At 31.4% G+C, this 22,942-nt stretch overlaps 4 protein-coding genes across 4 annotated transcripts; 1 reads left to right on the top strand and 3 right to left on the bottom strand.

Annotated features, from left to right (window-relative positions):
• Nucleotides 1-1,836: 1,836 nt before the first annotated feature.
• LOC114425580 (aluminum-activated malate transporter 9-like) lies at nt 1,837-8,023 on the bottom strand. Its single transcript, XM_028392523.1, has 6 exons — nt 7,404-8,023; nt 5,524-5,661; nt 5,132-5,401; nt 4,872-5,008; nt 4,628-4,774; nt 1,837-2,900 (listed from the first exon to the last, which is right to left on the bottom strand). The coding sequence occupies exons 1-6, from the start codon at nt 7,819-7,821 to the stop codon at nt 2,214-2,216; spliced, it is 1,797 nt and encodes a 598-aa protein (XP_028248324.1). The 5' UTR covers nt 7,822-8,023; the 3' UTR covers nt 1,837-2,213.
• A 6,402-nt stretch (nt 8,024-14,425) lies between these two features.
• On the top strand, nt 14,426-15,517 carry LOC114368831 (dehydrin DHN3-like). Its single transcript, XM_028326094.1, has one exon. The coding sequence runs from the start codon at nt 14,426-14,428 to the stop codon at nt 15,185-15,187; it is 762 nt and encodes a 253-aa protein (XP_028181895.1). The 3' UTR covers nt 15,188-15,517.
• Nucleotides 15,518-15,577: 60 nt separating this feature from the next.
• LOC114368834 (heavy metal-associated isoprenylated plant protein 25-like) lies at nt 15,578-16,552 on the bottom strand. The gene is made up of 2 exons (XM_028326096.1): nt 16,437-16,552; nt 15,578-16,311 (listed from the first exon to the last, which is right to left on the bottom strand). The coding sequence occupies exons 1-2, from the start codon at nt 16,507-16,509 to the stop codon at nt 16,082-16,084; spliced, it is 303 nt and encodes a 100-aa protein (XP_028181897.1). The 5' UTR covers nt 16,510-16,552; the 3' UTR covers nt 15,578-16,081.
• Nucleotides 16,553-19,071: 2,519 nt separating this feature from the next.
• On the bottom strand, nt 19,072-21,319 carry LOC114368832. The gene is made up of 2 exons (XM_028326095.1): nt 20,892-21,319; nt 19,072-19,649 (listed from the first exon to the last, which is right to left on the bottom strand). Exons 1-2 carry the CDS (start codon nt 21,228-21,230, stop codon nt 19,398-19,400), a joined length of 591 nt encoding a protein of 196 aa, XP_028181896.1. The 5' UTR covers nt 21,231-21,319; the 3' UTR covers nt 19,072-19,397.
• Nucleotides 21,320-22,942: the final 1,623 nt, after the last annotated feature.

Raw genomic sequence — 22,942 nt, 5'->3', positions numbered from 1 at the left:
AGCTTCAAAAAATATTTAATTTAACCATAAGTTTTGACTAGTATTTTTAAACATGAAATGATGAAAGTATGAAACCCGTAAAAGTTTCCAAACAATCTCAATTTCCCCTGGCATGTTATATGGGACGAATAGTCAAATCTAATTCAGCATGCTTTGATTAGGTAAGAAATATTTAAAACAAAACGTTTCTAATCCATAACAAAGAAAAATGTTTATTTTAGCCTTCAAAATTTATATAAGAAAGCATAAAAAGTGTAAAACCTGTGAAGTTCTATACAATTGAGTATTGAACAAAAAAATCAATAAGAATATAAATTTAGTGCAGCAAGAATGAGAATAATGTGTTGTATCATGTATGCCTCAACAGATTAGACAAAATAAGACACACAAAAAGTAGAATATTATAACAAAAAGGGTAAAAATTTACCTTTAACAATTTAGACATGTGTAAAGAAGACATAGTTCTAATAAATCAAAAGATAACTTAATCACTAAAGATAAAAGAAACAAAAATAAGAATAGGTGAAATTATTAAAAAAAAAATTCTGACTCGATAATTTAGTTTATAGATATCATTCACAATATGATATTATCTTCCTTTCTAAGAAACAAAACAAATTAGTATAATGCTCGTGCGTACGAACAGGTAATATTGTTGTTTACATGTTTTTTACATCAGTTGACAAAACAATATATGTGAAATGGACAATTAATTAAAACTATATGTTTAGGAAAAAGATAAATTATTGATTGACTTTTTAAAAATTAAAAATAATATAATTGTATTTAGATATCCTAATACAACTGTTACAAACTCATTTCAGGAGAAATTTATAATCCAAATTGATAAAAGTTGATCAATGTATACTCCCTTATAGGTAGAGTTGTATCATATTTGATTTTATTATGATAAAATGGTGTCTAATGACAAATATTATTAACAAATTAGTGTTTAGTGTTTTATGTAATTAGATATTCAAATATTATCGATTAGTGTCAACATAAATGTATATATTTAAAAATATTTATCCGCAAATTTTGTTCTATAATAGTTGACATTATCCTTTTTTATATTAGAAAATATATTGTCATAATTATTGAATTTGTGAATGGGAAGAAAGAGTATTGAAAACATCATTTTCTAAAAGCACTTACCAGAATATATTGAATGTTGATTCAAAAATGTATTCAATTGTTGTTATAGTATGCGTGTAAATCTGTATAATTATTAAGAATATGATTAATATTTTATAGAGAAATAAATATTATAAATAGAATGAACTAATTTTGAGATACTTATCATAGATTTTGAAAAATTTACTTAAAAGCCACATTCGTCAGGAGAGAGAAACCTAGGGGAGAAGCCGGAAGGGAAGGGGTGAGGAAAAAAAAATAATAGATGAGAAATTGAAATTTGAATTTAAATTTGAAATTTGAAGGGCGGTTGGAAAATCTAAGTGAGTCGGAGGTTAACACTGTTCCCGTTGAACATTTTTTTCATAAATAATAATAATAATAATAGATGAGAACATTTTTCTCCTTAATTATAAGAAACATATGATCACTTTTAAATACATTAATTGTTAATTTTCATATATACTTTTATTTATTGTAAAGAATATTAATGAAATAAATCATATTTATTAATGAAAAAATGTGTACCTTAAAAAATGAGTAGTACCATTAAATGCAATTATCATTTAAATCAATTAATTCAATGAATATTTTTAAAATTAAATTTGAATTTATGATATTATTAATTAAAGTTAATTAACTTAACTATAAATAGATATTTATTTCTTATATATAAAAATGGAAATAAGACCTTTATACATGTAACCAAAAGTCCAAAACTAACTGTGGGTGGGGGGAGCTGTTGTTTATTGCCTACAGTCAATAATATAAAAAACTTTACAGTGCACAAAAATTAAACTCTATTTTAACAAAATTGAAATATGGATACACACAAATTTTGAAGGTTTATTTAAGAAACAATGGGTATTTAATTGTCAAAATTTAGTGAGATAGCATCAGTAATAGCTCTTGGCAATTGTTGATTTAACAATAGGTGAGTTGTCCTTGGCAGGCAAAGCCAACAAAGAATGATAACTCTGAGGAAGAGTTCAGATGATCTAAAGAATCAGAAATGCACACTGAATTTGGGGTACCGGCATTTAATTTAGATCGGTCCATGATATATATGCTGCCATATCTCAATCCTTGAATGTCAAACAATTACACAACCTGTTCCAAAACCCACCAGATGTTGGTGGTACGTGCTCAAGAGGGTCCTTAAATTTTGCTTTCTCACCTAACTCTTCAAAAGAATCGACAAGGTTCTGAAGCCTTGCCACAAACTCAATCAGAAGGGATGTAAATGTTGCTAGAGACAGTGAACTAGCACTTTCATAGGTTTTAGATTCTTCCTCTCTTGTCACTGCATCTGCTTTAAATGAAATATGAGCAGGCCATGATATCTGTTTCTTGAACATGTTTTCATCACCAACACCTATAGGTGCTGCAGGTTTGTTGTCAGGAGTTGTTTGTTCTCCCCAACTTCTTGGAACTTTGACAGCTCTGAGATCAAGCACAGCTTCACTGAGAGACTTGTACTCCAAAAAGTGTCTTTCTTCATTCATGTTCAAGAGGTCTTGAGGATCACCCTCCTCTCTGGGACGGTTTCCGATTTCCCAACTCTCTGAATTTACAAGGAGGAAGGATTTTTTGTCAATCTTCTGTTGCAATTCTTCTGCTGCCTCGTGAACTTCATAAAGAATGTCTTCTTGGCCTAGTTTCTCCATCTTTTTTACTTTGTTCCCAAGTTCCCGTAGAATTTTGGCCGCTTCAGAACCTACCTTTTGAACCTCCCTACTAAAGACTTGCCTCTTCTCAGGTGGAGCCTGTTTATCAAAAAGAAGGGTCGAGTACATGTGTATTAGCATAAATCTAAAAAAAAATGAAACGAGAATGAAAATTTTCCAACTATTATACCTTAATGCATTATCAGAAAATTAGAATCTTCCTCTATCTCAAGAGAAAGAACCATAAAAGTAATGCACCAAATTCCTTGAAATTATGAGGAAGAATAAATTTAGTGCTTAAAATTATGAAAATGTCATTGTAATCCCTAAAATTACTAAATGACCGTCATTTTAGTCCCTAACGTTATCAAACATCAACCATTTAGTCTTTGAAATTACAAAAATAAGAACCAAAATTATCAATTTCTGTAGTACTAAGGACTAAAATGAGTTTTTTATAATCTCAACAACTAAACTAACCAGTAATTGTAATTTCAAAGTATTTAGTGTATTACTCAAAAATACAGAGTAAAGGATATTTTTTACTCCCTAAAATTAGGAGGTCTGTTTTTTTTAGTCCTTGTTTTGTTTAGTCCTCCAAATAAAGGTTTTCATTTTTTAGTCTCTCAAATTCAAAAAATGCTCTTTTAGTCCCTCCGTTAGAATTTGAAGGACAAAAAAATGCAAATTTTTTGTGCAACTGGAATACATTCTAATGATATATATTGTTTTGGCAAGAAATGGAAAAAATTAAATGGTAATTTGGCATCACAAAAACTTCAGTTTAATGCAGTGACCAGACTCAATCTACTGGGATGTGAAAAGGCAGCACAGAAGGACTTGAATTTCAAATATGAAGGATTGACAAGTGACAACTGACAAGGTGATCTGTTTTTATGTCGCAAATAACAGAAAAAGGATTTTAAGGCAGAAACAATCTACTAAACCACAGTATATACCAGGTACCAGTACATATTGGGTATACTTGGGTTAAGTGCTAAGACTTGACAGCATCTCTACTTAAGCCACTAAGAATAAAAGACTTGGGAAAGAAGGGGTCAATAGTGGATAACAAAAGTGAAGACAAGCTGAAGCAATATTAATATCTGAACTTTGGGACCAAAGCAGTGGATTACAAATGAAGCTAAATTTCAGCATATCAGAGTAATTTATTTATCCCAAATCTAAGTTTTACATTCAGAAGGCATTTCTCTAATCTCTATAAATTCAAATGGCTAAATTTGATGGTCAATCTCAGTTCAGAAGGACAAAACTTAGCTGCAATTTCTCAAGTGTTTTTGGTATTGTTCTCTAATTAGAATTGGAGGTTCACCTCAATAATCTATGTTGACCTTTAATGCAAATCTTTATTGCACCAATTAACAAGAAACTCTAATTTTGATTGGAGAACAGTACCAAAAATACTTAAGGAATTGCATGTAAGTGTTGTCCCTTGAAAGAAACCTCAAGTTTTGACCTCTAACATTGCTAGCACCAAACACAACAATTAAAACCAGAGTCATTTCTAACAGCATATTTTGATAATATATCAATTATTATTTGCAGCAGTATATGGTTTAACCTTGAAAATCACCTCTCTAAATATTAAAAAAATTTAAAACACTCAATAGAACTAACATGTTCCGGTGAAATAACAAACCTAAAGGGAAATAAATCAAGAATGAAAACAAAATTTTAAAAAAAAGGACAGATTATCCAAAAGATCTGCATATTTAAAAAAGGTAGTAAATCCCAAAAACCACCCACCAAAAGAAAACACAAAATTCTAGACTCAAAGGCTTTGTAACAGAAGTTGCAACAAGTACCTGTATTTCAGAAAGTATACATCCATGCATAGCCATGACCATAAACGCACAATGCCTTAGTGCCCCACTTACTTTCACATAATTTTGCCATGGATATCTAAGCATTTTGTATGGACCATGAGGTGGCTCCCAGACAGCAAAACCCATCTTCAATAAGAAGTTCATAACAATGAGTCAAAAAGATTATCAATATTTTTTTTTGTGAAAGTGAAACGGACAGAAAATGAAGTAGACAGTAGTATACCAATGAATCCTCTGTGCTTGTAGATTCAACAGCTGATCTGTAACCTTTGTAAACCACGTCCTCAGAAGCTTGGTACGTGAGAATTTTTGAAGGCACTCTCTCATATTCAATACAATTAAGATAGTTATTTACAACACCTGAAAAAGAAGCTTAACAACGTTAATCAGTCCAATAAAATAAGATTATGAAGCAGCAACAAAATGGTAGTAATTAGTTGATCACAAACTAAATATGATGATCAAGAAAATATTGTAGACAACCTTCCAATGATGCTGCAACGCCCACAAAATTTTTCGCCACAAGCTTGTGTAGATCCTCACCAGCCCAGATTGGATATATACATACATTTATCCCCAGAGCCACAGCAGCGCCCAATGCAATGAGCAAAAATCTATCTACAGCTGTTTCAACAAACTCTCCTGTATGATACCCTGATACAATAATGTAGCAATAGGTGATCAAGAACACACGAAAACCATATTCATAAGCCTTCATTGTTGGATATTGCTTTGCATATGTGGCACAAAACCCTGCCATTCACACATCATAATACTGTCAGAGAACAAGGCGTAAGCAAAAAAACAAAAAAAAATAAAAGTCACATGAATCTTTATCAACATGATAAGAAATAGAAGTGATTCAAAACCCTGACCTGCAGTGAAGATGCTAACAACTATAATGGTTTCTTCCCATTTTCCAGACAATTTTGATAAAAGTCCCATTCCCAATGCTAGTCCTCCAGCTAACAAAGTCCCCAATCCTCTGTTAAGCCCTTTGCTAAGAGTTGCCCCTGCAGGAGTACATTGTGACCAATTATTGCTTATAACTGAAACATTGATGCTTATCCTGTGTTGACCAAATGGAAAGCTTGAAACTTGGATTTTACAAATGAATGGTTATGGTTTACTTCAGCCAATGATTTGTGATCAAAATATTGGATTTAATAAAAGATGAAGTACATGAACACAATTGAATTAAATTATAGCCTATGATTTATTTCATTTCATTCATTAAAAAGCAGAAGAATCTAGGGAGAATTATATTTTTTTCTTTAATTAAAATTAGAATGGCATTTGCTTGTCCTCATAAATTAAATAGGAGAGTTCTATATTCACCAAAAAAAAAATAGGAGAGTTCTACCGAGCATCCTTAAGACAATCATTAAGGAAAACAAAAGTAAAATATTTGATAAAGAAAACATTATTACGTTAAAAAAAATTATTTAACATTTACATTTTAAGTAATTGAAAAAATTTAATAAAATTACTGAATGTATCTTAACCACTTCCCTTAAGACACTCGTCAACAAGTATTGTTCCTTAGCATACTTGGCATTGATTTTCCCAACAAACTAACTTAACAGAACCAACACATCACCACTATTACACCACGGTCAAATATTTCAACCAATTTTCTTCTAGCTATTTATTCCCCATGACCAAATGAAAATACCACATTATATCTCTATTGAAAAGGGTATGGACCTTTATCCACTGATCCATGCATATTCTTCGCCAATTCCACTTAAAAAAGAGGAACTAAAACCCCAAAAGAGAAAAAAGAAAATAATAATTAACACTCATTTTAATCCATCGCGTATACGGATGACGATAATTTGGTCTCAGAAGACACTTGATACTATTTAGACCTTTTAATTGTAAGAAAAAAGAAAAGAATAAAGGAGATCCCCTGATGAGATCAGTTTGGTTCTCAATCACAGGTTACCAATTTTTTAAGATACTTTTAGTTTTAGCAATAAAAGGACTAAGTTCGTGCAATCTTAAGTAACGTCACGTGCAATTTTAGACACCAAAATGATGGAGGAAAAAATATAAAGTGTAGACATGTTACTTTAGATGTTAAAAAACAGCATTATGATTGTTATAAATATCACACACATATATAATAAGAATTTAATTTAAATATATGAACAATATAAAAATATTTACATCCTTCAAATTTCAATCATATATAATCATTTAGGTTGGAGTATATGCATAAAAATTTAAGTTCGGATCCTCATTGCTGCGTAAAAAAAAAAAACTATCAGTACTATCAGTAGAATTAGAACCTTAAATCAGTTATGATTTCAATCCTTGCTGATCTCATTTTAGGCAGTTAAATTCCAAAAATTAAAGATTATTTAAAAATAATTTAAGAAAGAGAAATGATATTTTTTTAATTCACAAATATTAATTATTAATCCTTAGTATTTATTAGTTGTGGGTGGGAAATACATTACCACAAAGTAACTTTATAACTCCAAAAGAGAAATGATATGATATATATAATTAGAGGAAAAGGGTCACATTATAAAAAAATTATTCATTTAATCACAATCATTAATTATTTATAATAAATTTATTGATTTTTAAAATAATCATATTAAAATAATTGAAATGTTAGATTTTTCTTATTGGATATTGGATGAGACCTTAAAAAAAACTATTTTAGAGTTTCAGTGCATTAAACTCATAATTATATGTAATTTCAAATGGTAATAAAGAAGGAAGGGGGGTGAAAGGTTGATACCTATGCTGAATTCGAAGACCACAACGACAGTGAGAATGGCCCAAACGGAGTGTTTAGCAATGTCCTCAAAGGGCTGTTTCAGAAAAATCAAAAGCGAAAGGAGAATCAGAGCGAGTCCCATTTTCGCGGAGAATATGATCTTCCTTGGATCGGAGCGACCCATCTCCCACGCCCTCGCAGCCACGCGCTTCGCGCTCTTCCACGCGCCGACGATCCCGTCCGAGACGGCGCGGTAGGAGCAGCAGCGCCTCCGCGTCGGAGAGTGATCCTCCTCGTCGGACTCCGGCAGCGGGATCCCAATTTGGGAGTAGCCGCCGCCGATGCCGCCCTTCATTGAGAGCAGTCTCTCCTTCCTCTCCGCGAAGCTGTGGCGGAAAGAACCCAGCTTCGGCACCCTCGCCGTCGAACCCATCATCATAGTGGAACAAACAATAATCTAACAAGAACTTTTTAACTAAACGCGGACGCGATTCGGCGGCGGGACCGTGAAAAGTGAAGTTGTGTTTGTTTGTGTGTCTGTGTGGCTATTTGATTGATCGCTGGGTTTATGAAACGTGCCGACCAAAGAGAAATAAAGAAACGCAGGTTTGGTTATAAGTCTTTGTGGTGATGGAAGAATCATCTACACTGTACACTACGTGAGCACATGTTCTTCCTAACTTTTCTTTTTAAGAAAAATAAATAAAATCTAATTAAAAATTATTTTTATAAAAAAATGAATTAAGATAGTATTTAAATATTTAATTTTAGTTTCAATACATTAATTATATGTATTTAATTACTTAATTTTTCTTAATTAGTTAAGATTGTATTCCATCATCAATTAAATCAATCATTTAATTTTTATTTCTTCTTTAAGTTATAGAACTTAAAAGGTGGTCCAACAAAATTCTTTATTACTTAATTATATTGTAACTTGTAAGTAATAATTTGTTTCTTCATATTTAAATTTATCCTTCTAATTTTTTAATATAGTAATGCAAAAAATTGTATAGATAATCAATTAAAAATTTTCTTATGGACTGTATGTTTTTTAAAATTTTTTTATAAAATATAAAAAATTTAACATGTATATCAGTCTAGTGTTCGTGGGGTGTTTTCATTAAAAATTAATTTAATGATGAGTTTTTTTAATGAAACTATGGTTAAAAAAATAATGGTCAATGATAAAATAACAGTTTAAAATTAATAGAATAGTGATTTTAAAGATAATTTAATAAAAACTAATAAATTTATCATAAATAATAATTTATAATTAAATGATGATATATATAAAATTATTTTATATAATTAAAGTATAATTTTTTTCTTATAAATATTAATATATATTTATTTGATTTTCATAACTTAATATTTATATAACTATATTCTTAATTAGATTTTATCGTTTTAAATATATATTTGATTTAATGTTAGATTAATCATACACACACTCTTCCATGTATTTTATGTCGAAAGTAAAAATTCATAATTTTTTATTCTAACGGTCATCCAAGATCTCGAAAGTGTAACACACTAATATTTGAAATAGCGGTTCATACAATTACACATCAGTTTTAATACAAGATTCTCATTTGTCTTTTTATAAATTAAAAAAACAAACACACACACTCATTAAACCCATCAACGCATGCACAGATACGTGGGATCAACTCACTTTCTTTTCTATGACAAACCCAAAGCCAAAGTGTATGTATGATCACTACTTATATTTAACATGTAATATTGATTAATAAAGTCAGCTGCATACAATTTTCACCCAATGAAGTAGTCACTTGTGATTTTTTGTTGTTGTTATATATCCTCATTTGTGATATAATAATTCCAACACAACACATATAATATGAGATTAAAAGACTAAAAGTATCGTAGATAAAATATACTAATTTGATTTTCAATATTTAGTTTTTGATTAATTATACTTGTTTTTATAAATTTAATCATTTTTCTTTCAGTTTATGTATTTTATATGAATTAATCATATATAGTTCTCTTATACTTTAAATAATTCAAAATTATTTATTTTAAATGTTTCTCTGAATTTAAAATTATTTGTATAGTAATGTACTAGTATATATTTTGTTTGACTATTTACATTACTTCTTAATTTTGAATTATATTTTCCTTTTAGAAATTTTTTTGGTTGTCTTGATATAAATACAAAACACTCTTAATTTTAGCGATCAGTTAATTTATTTACAATTTCTTGCCAGAGCATACTTTAACTCGTCTTTTTATTACATATTGTGGCTTGTTAAAAATTTTAACCACTTCACTTGCTTGTAAAAAATATCTTTAGTTGTATTCTATAAAATTTTACGTGTCAGAATATCAAAATTTAAATTAGTTAATTGTAAAATCAGTTCTTCAGAAATTTAAAAGTCGTCGTATTAATTTTCTAAAAATTGTCATTAAATTATGAAGTCGGCGTTTATATACAGGATTTATATGGATATCTCGCTGCCACATTTTACAGTTGCCACTTTTGAAATTCAACATTTTGTTTTCCATTCGAGGTAATAACAAATAGATTTTCATTTTTAAAAGTCGTGACTGAGTTTTTGCACTTCCGAATTATGAAAGTGGTGGATGAGTTCTTGAACTTGATTTCTCTATTATTGAAACTTCAAAGTTGAAAGTGTGCAGAGGGATTCGTCATTCATATAAAACGTTTAGTCCATGTTATTTCATTTTTTTAGTAAAGTACACCGGTACTTTATGTGTTTTTCTTAAATTATATTCAATATTTTTCTCTTTTTTAACATTACTTTTATTTTTCTTCGATTAAGATGTCAATTAAAATATGCGAGTAGATAAAATTATCCTAACATCTTTGTTATACTCACATCTTTTATGTTTTTCTCAAATTATACCTGATACTCCTCTACTCCTCCTTTTTTTACATTACTTTTACCATCTTTTTGTTAACATTGTTAACTAATGTCAATTGAAATATTTAAACAGAAGAAATTGTCCTAACATCTTTATTAAATACTCAATAACAAATTAATAATTGAATGTGAGAATGAACTTTTTTCAAGGTAATAACAATTTTTCCTTTAATATTTGACTCTTACTTCATTGTTGCTAACACTTATAAAAAATGCAACTCTTGATTAAGACATTATATCAAACACCTAGGCATAAAAAAAAATTTCAAAAAAATGAGTTAAAAACATAAAAGCAAGAGAAAACACTAAAATTTAAAATAAAGGACAATATACAATCAATAGGCATTGTGGGGAACACGTCCAACAAAAATGCAACAATCAAATGACCTAACACACACGAGACAAATTGAACTAAAAAGAAGAAGAATGAAAAGTGTTAACACATGCGTACCAATAAAGTGAGTTCACGTTCAACAAAAAACTAGGTTCAGGTCCAATTAGAGGAAAAAGAAAAAGAAAGAAGAGTGTTAAAATATTTTTAGGTTGAAAATCATGTCAAGTCTTTTATAGAGTTAAGAGGAAGAAGATGAAGATATTTTAGACATAAATTTTCATTAAAAGTCAAGTGACCAGCAGTACCTACTTTCTTTTAAATTATTAAACGCGGTTTAAGAGGAAAAGGGTCTAGGTGTAATGTGAGCTAAACAATTAAGGAGTTTTTTGTAAGATGTCAAAAAAGAGGGGTGTCGGAGGCAATTTGAAAAAAAAAACACAGGGAGTGAGTGTGAGAAAAAAGATGAGGGTATTTTAGACATAAATTTTCATTAAAAATCATGTGACTAACATGTGTCTACTTTGTGTTAAATTATTAAATGTTGTTTAGGAGGAAGGAGGTATAAGTGTGAGATAAACAATTAAGGACTTTTTGTAGGGTGCACAAAAATGAGTGTCGAATGCAATTTAAAAAAAAACACACACACAAGAAATATGAATATAATTTATTCTTCTTTTTACATTCAAAAGATGTAAAGTTAAAAATAAATGATAAAATTTAAATGTAAATTATAAGGTAGTTTCAATATCATTTATTAGTTGAAATTAAAATTTTATTTTAATAATCTACACAAAAAAAAATATATTAAATGTTAAAGTAAGTTATCAAAGTAAATTTCAAATTATAATTAAAAAATAATAAACACAGAATTAAATATTAAGATTTTTTTTAAAAAGATAATACATGGCAGAAACTAATAAATCTTGATGCAAGAGAAATTCAGATTTCACTACCCAGTACAAATTCCCTTTTTATTATTTTGTTTATAGGAGGGGGGAAATAATTATATATAGAGAGAGAGGATAATACATTTTTCCTAGTTGGAAAATAAAAAATTAAAAAATAAATCTTTTTTTTTCTCTTTCCTTAGTTTATTTCCAGTAAATCAAACAGTGGTGTTAGACTCTACAATACCCCAAATTCAGCACATTTTTTGCAAAATGATAATAACAAATACTAAAAATTAAGAGGGTCATTGAGTTTAGTTATTCGCTAAAATTTAATTGGAAAGTACTGTATCTCAAATATCGGTGGATTTTTTATTTATATCCAATAATTATGACTGTAGTGACTGTTGAACACATGGTGCTTAGTAAACTAAAAACAATAGCATGAGTGGGTGGGGGAAAGAAATCGATGTTGTGGATGGACCAAGAAGCTTCATGAGTCCCTTCTTTATTTTTTGTTAAAGGTAAATATTGGATATTATTAATGAGAATCAATAGGAGATATTTTTGTGTGCGCTAATAAAATACCAGCCCGGCCCTGCCCACCACGGGTTGGTGGGTTATGCGAGCTGGTTCACTTTTCTGTCTTTTTTTAAAAAAAAAAAATTATTCCAAACAACTTAAAATAAAATCCAATATAAAAACCAAAATAAATCAAATTCAAACATTCAATATTAAAGTGATTGAAGTCTTCAAAATAAAACATTAGAGTCATAAAAAATTTAAATGTCATAAAAAATAAACTTCTAAACTATTGAAATTAAACATTAGAGTCATGAACTGTGAAATCTAGAATAACTTTCTCTTCTTTTTCAACATCATCATTAATTTCATCTACAAAGACAAAAAAAAATAAACAATATCATTAATAAGTCAAATAAATAAAACAACAAACCAATAACAAACTAAAAATTATGGAAAAAGAAATGTAAATTACCAATATCTTCAAAACCATTTATCCAATTTTGGGCTAAAATTAGTGCTTCAACATTGGAAGGAAAAAGACTAGCACGATACTTGTTTAGCACACGAGCACCAATGCTAAATGCCGATTCACTAGCAAAAGTTGTTATAGGAATGCTTAACACTTCACATATCAATCTACAAAGATTTGAATAACGTTCTTGGCGGTCCTTCCAATAACTCAAAATATTGAACTTAAGAAAAAACTTTGGCTCAAGCGGTGTCTCGGCTAAATAGAGATCTAATTCAGATTTGTCATTGACATTAACAATTATAAATTTATAATAATAATAAAATAAAACAATATATTATTTAAATTTAGTGGGTTGACGGACTGATCCACCAACCCACGGATTGAGCCCACCTAACCCACAGGTTAAGTGGACCGGACTGAAAAGTTATCAATACTGAATTAAAAAAAATTAAACCCCACTCACCTCTAGTTCACAATGGATCGGGCTGACCCACAAACTAGAACCCATTTTGACGGCACTAGAGATACATAATATGCAATGATTTGATCCAACTTGTAGGAGACTTCCTCAATAAAGCAATTACCTAAATAGGTAAAAGACAAAGCAGCTAAATTGTGAGCAATTTTATTCCCCATCTATTACTGAATAATAAACTATAAAAATATTGTGTGGCCGAAGCTAGGACATTTCCTTGAACATCACGGACAATTAAATCCAATTCAGTTCTCTATCCTTTCTAATTGCAGTATGAAAATTGATTTTATGAAGATCATCCGGGACTTCTTCCATATTATCACCTCATATGATTCAACATAAACTTGACTATTCAGATTAGGTGATAACATTTTGAGGTTAAACACGTTGTTAAGCACCTGACTACAATCTAATTTTCTATTTTTAAAAACATATTGATTCATAGCAAACCAAATACCCCACACAATCCCTTCTTTAAGTTAACAGCCATCACTAAAATAAAAACGTGGGAAGCCTTCTTTTATAATTTATTTTTTAAAAGTATTAAAAATTTTACACTTTAAAATTTTAGCTTTCGGAACAAAATTATTTCATTTAAAAAAATAAATTTGAAAAAAGTATTAGTTGTAAAAATGAAGTTCTAGAATTAGTCTTGAAAAAATAATATTTTTAAAATAAAATACAAAAAAAAAATAAAGAAAAATGTATAAGTAAAAAGCGGGTGCAAAAAGTAATACCTACCCTACTCATAACAACAATTTCAGCCAATAAATAACACTCTCTTGGTTAGGATCAGCTCAACCCAAGTTAGATCAAGTAGTCCGTTTCATTAGTCTACCGTTATCCGTGGTGCCAACTTCCAAGGCTATATGGAAAGTTTATAGTTTGTGCTAATATAAGTTTTACTATTATTTTACAATATCATAGATTCAATTTATTTAAATATATTCTCAAAACTTTAATTAGCTGTGTTTGTAAACGTTATACTCACGTCAAAATATTTTTGATAAAGATTCAAGATTACTGATATAAATTATATTGGTTGTTCACTTGTTCTGCTATGTGCATGCTAAAGATTGTGCAAATACAAATGATCAAAATTTAACATGTTTGCCACTAAACTTTTTTTGTGACTAATTCGGGGTTCTTGTATCTTTGTCAAATTGTCACAGATGTCACACAAAATCCAGAGTCGGTAACACCGCTTAAATTCACATCCATCCATGGCCCAGCTAGCTAAACACTTATCCAAATTTTGGATAGAGTCCACACGTGTCAAGCCATGAATCAGAAAGCGATGACACGGTTTCACTAAAAAGGAAACCAACACGTGTCCATGCACGTGGCAGCTACATCCTCAACGCCACGCAGCACGTGTCAGACTTTTAAGACTCCTTGACCAGATTTTTATGCTTGGTTTCCTATATAAATAAACCCCATGCTTGCATGCATCTTTCATCATCCAACATCACACACAACTACTACAAGTACTTCCTTACAATCAAAACCAACAACAACTATGGCAAGTTATCAAAAGCACTACGATGATCAGGGTCGCAAGGTTGACGAGTATGGCAACGTTGAGAAGCAAACCGACGAATACGGCAACCCTGTTCATGCTGCTAGTGTCACCTATGTAGCCACCAGAACTGCTGCTGGTGGTTACAGTGATGACATTAATAAGCAACATGATACCACCAATGCCTACGGCGTAGACACTGGTAGACAGCATTCTAGTGGTGGCTACGATGGTGACACTAATAAACATCATGGAATTACTGGTGGCTATAATGATGACACCAATAGACATCATGGAACTACCGGTGTCTATGGTATAGACACCGATAGGCAACAACATGGGACTACTGGTGGCTATGCCGGTGACACTGGTAGGCAACATGGGAACATCGGTGGCCCTTACTATGGAACCAACACCGCAGACACCGGTACTGGTCCCAGAAGTGGAACCACGGGCGGCACCGGTTATGGAGGCACTGGTGGCACTGATTATGGAACAACTGGTGGCACTGGTTATGGAAGTGGAACTGGGTATGGAGTCAACACTGGGGGTGCGCACACTGAAGCAGGATATAGGAAGGAACATCGTCAGCATGACCAATCTCATGGTGATCAGAACGAGAAGAAAGGGATTATGGACAAGATTAAGGAGAAGCTTCCTGGAGGACACAGTGACAAGTAGATGCATCGTGCATCATGCATGCATGCATATATATAATATTGTTGTCTTTGAATAAATTTGCTGCATATGTACTTACGTACGTACAGTGTCTTGTCATGTATGTGGAGGATATAGTATATGGTTATAGTTTATGTAGAAGAATAAAAAATGTATGCATGTAGTAATGTAAGGGTCTTATATATGTGGCTGAAATATAAACCATAATAAAGGCAGAGATGTTGTGCCAATACATCATATGTTGAGAGTTGTTGGGACATGTAAAGCCTACGTGGTGGTGGAGCAGGGTTGTTCACTTTTGGATTTAGAAATTATTTATTAATTTCTTTCTAACCCTTTCCAAAGTCTCTAGATTTTTAAAGCCTAATATAGGAACTAAAAAATTCCGTTACGACGTATGATGGTAATATCTTTTTACATGCATACAACAGAGAATAAGGGAAGAAAAGAGACAATTGTAAATAATAAATTACTTTCTAATTACTTTTCACAGGCAAAGCTTTTGTAATCCAGCACCTCCTCTTTCTTAAAACGCAACCTAATTCAAAAGCTACTAAATTATAATTTCTTACAAAAAAAAATACTATTTGTTATATATCTTTCTTAATAAAGAAGTTACGATCAAATACAGAAATAGATGAAAATATTATTTGTTATATATTCTTGATAAAGAAATTATAATCAAATACAGAAATAGATGCAATTACAAGTTAGTAATTATGTCTAGAATTATTACAATGATTAGTGAGAATATTTCTAATAATTTTAAAAAAAAAAGGTTGAAGTCACATACCTAGTAGTGAGAATATTTCTAATAATTTAAAAAGAAATGGTTGAAGTCACATACTCAATTGTGGATATATGTGGACAAATGAGACAATATATCCTCTGTTTCTCTCAAGCCAGACATGTTTCCATTTTATTCTGGGTGGCTAGAAGAGTCCAATTATTGGTCATTGGTTTCTGGTCTTCCATTTCAGCATTGCTCTCACTCAAGTCTTGTATGTCCAATATCTCAACTCTACGGTTAGTTTTTTTCTTTATCCTGATTGCAACATCCTGTGGGATGAACCTTCCACACACAACCACCCTGGTCTGGTTCTTCTCTAGCAGATGAGTATCCAACTCTAGCACAATATATAGCATAGTCAAAGAAAAATATATATAATTTACAATTGAATTCTCAATTTCAGAACTATGAGAAGTTTGCATATAGAAATTAATTAAGGATGATCCATGCATGATGCCTAACCTGGCATATCAAGAAGGGCTCTCTTCACTTTTCTGTAGCAACCATTACAATCAATATTGATCCTCATCACCATGCAGAAGTACTGCCAAGTGCCAACCAAAGAAAACAAAAATGATTCTAACGGTATTTTATAGAACTAACAAGATAACCAAAAGATGGTGGATTAGAACTTGCCTTCACTGTCATGAAATCAATCAGAGAGAGGGAGAGATAGTTACAGGAATTTGAAAATCCAAAGTAGTATGAGTGAGCTAGCAAAGGCAAATTAAGTGAATCTTAAAAGGCAAGCAACAACAAAACTTTGAGAGCCAAAAAGGGTTTATAATGAGCTGGTTAACATTTCCGTTTGATGACCTTGATGCTCCTTTAAATTGCTGAATCTGATTCCTTTTGTGTCGATAGGTCTGCCAAGGGATGCAAATGTAGCGTACTTTGTCACATTATTCTTGACTTCTTGTTCCCGTTTTGTGCATGCCACTACATAAACAAAGGAAGAGAGCACGTTTTCTTTTGTAAAAAAAAGGCATAAAGATCTTACTTCTGCTAGAATGATGAAAGTGTTTCTGCCTGCAATTTTTTTTTATATAAAGCAAAATCGTGTGCTTGTACTATATCAAATTATCATTATTTAGTATGCAAGAAATGATTTTTTTTATTTATTTATTACCAAGCATTTCAAAGTTCAATGGAACAAATGTGTATCTATCTTGCGACCAATTTTTTAACAAGATTTGGTCAACCCGCTATTTTTGTCCTTTTTAATTAATTATTATTAATGTAGAGGTAGTTTTTCTATCCAGATCAGCTGTCCCATCAGGGACCCTGTGAACCGGTTCCCTGACTTGATTTGTGTTCCAGATTTGACAATTATGTTCTTATCTTTTTCATTTTAAAAATAACAATTGAAACATTTTTATCTTGGAATTGAAGTATATATACCATACTAATTGTGCATAGGAAGGGGAAAAGGAAGTAAATGTAGGAATACGGTGAGCATTTTGTGAGTATTTGTATTGGTTTTTTTTTTTTAACTACTTTGTATTCAAAATATCTTATAATCAAAGTTGAGAAAACTTTATAGTAAAATTGCTAAATTTTGTGATAACTAGTTATATTTAGAGTTATTTTGATTGGTTTGATAGTGTAAAAAATTTAGATGCATGAAAATTAAACTATTATATCTTTACCTAACATTTTAAGCGTTTCAATGAGTTAGTCTTTCACAGGAAGAAACAACAAACACATGTTATAGATCCAACTCACTCACCATGCACGTAACAACTCACACAGAAAAGTGATAATTTTTTTTTCTATTTAGACACCTTGGTAAATATTTTCCCATCATCACAACATGATCACGTAATAACATAATGTCTTCTCCGAAATATTTAATTTTTGTCCCCATCTTGTGTCAGATTATTATTCTCTTGCTGTTGACTTCCCATCTTCCTAACATACTTTCGCTAGACTCAAGCCCCACTATAGCTCAATGCACACCAAGCCTCCTTCTCCTTATTCCTTGCACAGCATTTGTGCAGCGTACTTCCCCTTCTCCAGGGTCTTGCTGTGGCAACCTCAAGCAACACTACAGCCAAAAACCACACTATCTGTGCCTCTTTCTCAATGGCACTAACTTGAGAGATCTCTCCCCATCAACAGGGCACTTGCTCTGCAGCTACCAGCTCTTTGCACCCTTCAAGTTAATGCCAATATCTCGGCTTGTTTAGGTTTCATAAACTGTCACATTCAATCTTAAAACATATCTAGCAATTTGTTTATAATTGACTGGTTACATTCAAAAAGTGTGACCTGTGCTTGATTTTTAATGCTTATTTCTAAACCTGTGTATTTTTTTGCCACAGGGGAACAAGTGGATATGCCTGCAACTTCTCATTCTCAGGTTTCCTTTGGGACAAAGAACAACTCCACTGGTATTGGTAAACAAGCATCTTTTTTTTCCATTCTCATTTATCCATTCCTCTAACTTCTGTATTGGTATGAGAAACTTGATGTTTCAAAATGAATGGAAAATATAAACCTAGGTTAGCTTCCATATTAACTTTTACAGGATTATATGTTCCTTAATAATAATTTCCTTGGCCAATGTCCTGAAAATTATATCATGCTTCTTGATGTTCTCTTTTGAATCTGTAGCTCTCCCGCATTTTTCAGTGCCACCAATACAAACCATGATGGGATCGGATTTGGAAGTAGCACAGCCACTAACTTGAAAATGTGGAACAAATTTGTTGTTGTTACAACTGTAACAATTTTATTGTTAGCATTTGTACTGTACTACTATTAGTTGAAATCATATGTCCAGTCCAAGTGTACTTCATGAACTTTATAATGTCATTTATTTTGGGAGTAATAGTAGATTATCGTTATCCTTCCGTGTAACAAATAAACATCTTTTCTGTGTAACAAAGAAATATACCTTCTGTCCAAGATAGAAGGTATTATTATTATTTAGACATTATAAAACTTTTCCTCCCATGCAAGTGGACTTCATGAGTAACAATCAGTCGCCATTGAATTATACAATCAACATTTGATTCTCTATCAATTCCTACTTATACTTCATGAATTATAGCAAAATTCTAGACCAAATTAAGTAGATGGTAACACATAATTCTGGTCCACAAAAACCAGTATCAATTTGAACTCAAACTCTACCTGAACTATATATGTTTGTAAAAGATTCCATTACAGTAGTTCTGATCTATAACATAGATAAAAGATTGTCTACAACGATCAGAGCAATCAGATGCAATGCAACAAATAACCATACATTTACACGTACAACTAATCCACTTGATCTGTCTCAGAATTGATACACTTTAAGAGGGTGTACATGTAAGCAGAAGCATTGCCTTACAAATTTAGTGGAGAAAAAGTTTGAATCCTTTCACCTGGTTCAAATGCTAAAAATAAGGTATATTTGCAGTATCTACGGAGAGTCTACTCCAAACTAGGTGCTACCTCTGTTGGATTGGAATCAAACACATCTGAGTCATATGCATCAGGCTCTTTGAAAACTTCACTACTGGACTCTGCACTAGACTCCACATCAGTCTCTGCACTGGACTCCACATCATCGGACTCTGCATTGGACTCCACACCAGACTGCACAGAATACAGCCTTTCAGCAGCCTCCCTCACATTTTTTGGTGGTTCATGAAATGTAAAGCAACCGTAGATAGCAAGACTTGCCTACAATCCCAATGATCATAAACACGTTTAAAGCCTTGATTGAATCAACATGCAAATTGCGTGACTTAGATTACTCAAAATTTCCAATCAAGACATTCCTCCACACAGTATTTCTAGTACCCACCTTGTGAGAACTAACCCTATTTCCATTAACTTCTTTTTTCTTTCAAAAAACAAAACAAACACGGCTACAAAATTTTGTAAATAAATTAAGAGTCTCACTCTGTGTATGGAATAACATCAACTAGAAGAGCTAAATCACATAAACGAGTGCATTGAGAGATTAGTGTTTGACTCGATACATAGGCTCATCCAGAAAAAAAAAATCAAAGCCTAATTCTTTCTGCCAAAACATACAAGCCCTTAAATTAACAGAAAATGTTTTATAGTACTCAGTAACTCAATGCAGCGAAATCCACAGGAAGCAAACTCAACACCGATGCAACAAAACTAAGTGTAAAAACAACACCATTCTCTTAAATTTTAAAATCAAAATCATACTCCCTTTTCCAGGTACTACATAATCAAAAGCATCTGCAACTTCAACAAGCACAATTAGTGGTTCAAAATTAGAGTCTTAGATATAAAATGTTACAATTGCATTAAATACTCAAACTTTGTCATCTACATCTACAATATAGTTATTCGACTCGAGCAGAATTGTCTCTCAAGAATACCTATGTTCTCTTAAAATAAAACATCTACAACTAAGAGCTCCCTCCCTAATCCATTTCTACTAATGTACGGCCCCATCAATATTAGTCTATGCACAAGTTAATTTCCAGAAGCTCTTTCAGATAACTTCCCCAAAGGTTGATTTAAACCTATGCATAAGTTAATATATAAGAAAATCTTTACTTGTAATAAGTGGTTATTGAGAAATTTATCAAAACCCAACTTAGGGCCTGTTTGGGTAAGTTTCTTTGGAAACATTTCTAAGAGAAGAAAATAATAAAGTGAGTTTCTCCATAAGCTTAAACGAGTTCTTTATTTATTAGTTAACCATTAGCTAATAATTTGTAGGCTCTCTCGTATAATTTGTCAAAAAGATGAAAGACACCGACAAATTAGCTAATGAACTCATTTTAGCTCATGGAAAAGTTCATTTAATTTTATTTTTTCTCCTAAAAAGTGCTTCTAGATAAGCTTATCCAAACACGTCCATAATAACTCCCTAATCCATTTCTACTTGTATAAGGAACACAAGAATAAGAAGAAGGAAGGTTGAAGAGGATAGTATACCGCAACAGCGATGCCAATGATGGGGGAAAACTTGATGAAGATGCCGAGCCAGTCCCACTGGGGTCCTTCCCATAAATCGGGCTGTTGAAACTGACGGTCTATCTTCTCTAGGAACTTCAAAGCGGCATCGTTGTCGTCGAGAGGCTTATTATTTTCCAAAACGGAAACTTCGGCTTTGAGGAGCTCAGCGTAAACGGAAACGTCGTCGCCGTTGAGGGGCTTCTTCGCGCGCGCCACGTGGAGGTTTCTTCTCGTTCGGTGAGGGAAGAGTGCGGCGGTGCCGGTGTTGCCGCAGGGGATTATAGCCACGCCACTGCCACTGGCGACGGTGAACGCCATTGGTGAATGAGAATGCGCCTAAAAAATATAATTTTATGATAACACACCAACAAACAACGTTTGCTCTTTTGATTGCGTCCTATCCACAAGGATTTTCTTTTCTTTTCTTTTCTTTTTTATGCTAAACCAGAATTATAACACTGTCAATGCCAACAGTTATTTTTTAATCTGATTTTTTTTGTGTAATAAAAAATACAAATTTTATCACCTAATATTTATTATCTTTGCAAATCTTACCACCTATTTTTTTTTTAAAATATTTTACCTTCGTATAGGTAACAAAGGATTAACCTCAGAAACAGAAACAAACTTACTTGTTTTTTCCTTTAACTTTTTTTTTATACATCAGTAGCGATAAAATGTGTAGTAATTAAAATTTTAAGCAATAAAATTTATAAAATTATAAAAGCTAGATGATAAAATTTATAATTAAATCAAAGATAATTTATACTATTTAATTATACTAATCAATTTAAAAGATATTTGTTTTATTAAAATGTCTTTCATTATACCTTGAAACCAAGAATAAAATAGTCATAAAAAATAAAATATCAATTAATTAAAAGATATTTTAAATAAAATATCAATTCATTATACCTTGTTTTATTAAATAGACCATCAGTAGGCTTATTAAAAAACCTTATAAGCTTGATATACCGACTTTTATATATATATATATATAATTTTTTGGGTACCAATATATAATATTATTTTTTGAATACAATTAATTTTTTTTAAACTATCAGACTTTGATTACATATTACTATTTCATAACTTATATTCCTATAATCAAGGATTTTAATTACAATTTAGGTGTGAGTCATGTGCTCTTTTATATTCCTCATTATTTTGACTTTCCTTTTTTTTTTAACTTTCCTACATGTTCGTACTCCATAAAATATTAAATATTTATTGTAAAGAAAGCTTTTAAAAAGACTATCAGGCCGAGTCAAAATAAAAGTCTTTCATAGACTATAAGCTAGGCTCAGACCTCAAATATTTATCGTAGGTTAGGCTCAGGCCACTTGGCCTATTCCCACTCCTAACTTTCATTCAGCAAAAAAAGTATTTGTTTTTTTATTAATTCAACGCACTTGAGAATTTCAAAGAGAACCTTAGTTTAGAAAAATAGAAAATACTTTCCGAAAATCAATTTATGATATTAAAAGTTTGACTTGTTATTTAATGTTTTTCTTTAAATAATTAAAAAAAAATCAATAAACACTCGCGTGGTTAGGTTCACATCACTTTACATCCTTTGTAATTAAAATTAAGAGAAAAATCATTTATATAAAATTTTAAATATTTTTTACTAAGTCATTTACATTTTTTTATTGTTTTCATTGCCTTTAATTGCATTTCTTTAAGTTTATGCAATTTACTTTAATCGTTTGTTGGTTTTCCTTTACCACGATTCATTTAGAGTATGTTTAGATGAGACAAATTCTAAGAATTTCAAATGTTTCAATTTAAATTTCTCTATTTTTAAAATTCTGTGTTTGGATTTCTTTATTAAAAGTCGAAGCTATTCATTTATGACATCGTCGCCACCGCCAACAACTCCTCCGACACCTTCCTGGGCCGAGGCCGCCACGGCAGAGTCTACAGAGCCACCCTCGAAGCTGACAAGCTCCTCACCGTCGTCAAAACGACCAAACTTGTCGCCACCAGCACCTCTAAAAACCACGCCACCAAATGCACTGATTGCGGCA

Source organism: Glycine soja, chromosome 9 (genome assembly GCF_004193775.1).
Source record: "Glycine soja cultivar W05 chromosome 9, ASM419377v2, whole genome shotgun sequence".
Classification (NCBI taxonomy): Eukaryota; Viridiplantae; Streptophyta; class Magnoliopsida; order Fabales; family Fabaceae; genus Glycine; species Glycine soja.
Note: the sequence above shows the minus strand (reverse complement) of the source record. Positions and strands in the feature narration are given on the sequence as shown.

Bases quoted from the DNA above. Each gene is read 5' to 3' on its own strand.
- LOC114368831 (XM_028326094.1), top strand. From the start codon at position 14,426: ATGCTTGCATGCATCTTTCATCATCCAACATCACACACAACTACTACA.
- LOC114368832 (XM_028326095.1), bottom strand. From the start codon at position 21,230: ATGGCGTTCACCGTCGCCAGTGGCAGTGGCGTGGCTATAATCCCCTGC. The intron at 19,650-20,891 runs GTATACTATCCT...TTGGGATTGTAG, and splicing joins TCATTGGCATCGCTGTTGCG to GCAAGTCTTGCTATCTACGG.
- LOC114368834 (XM_028326096.1), bottom strand. From the start codon at position 16,509: ATGGTGATGAGGATCAATATTGATTGTAATGGTTGCTACAGAAAAGTG. The intron at 16,312-16,436 runs GTTAGGCATCAT...ATATTGTGCTAG, and splicing joins AGCCCTTCTTGATATGCCAG to AGTTGGATACTCATCTGCTA.
- LOC114425580 (XM_028392523.1), bottom strand. From the start codon at position 7,821: ATGATGATGGGTTCGACGGCGAGGGTGCCGAAGCTGGGTTCTTTCCGC. The intron at 5,402-5,523 runs GTCAGGGTTTTG...TGTGAATGGCAG, and splicing joins TGTTAGCATCTTCACTGCAG to GGTTTTGTGCCACATATGCA. The intron at 2,901-4,627 runs GTACTTGTTGCA...TTTGATAAACAG, and splicing joins GTATACTTTCTGAAATACAG to GCTCCACCTGAGAAGAGGCA.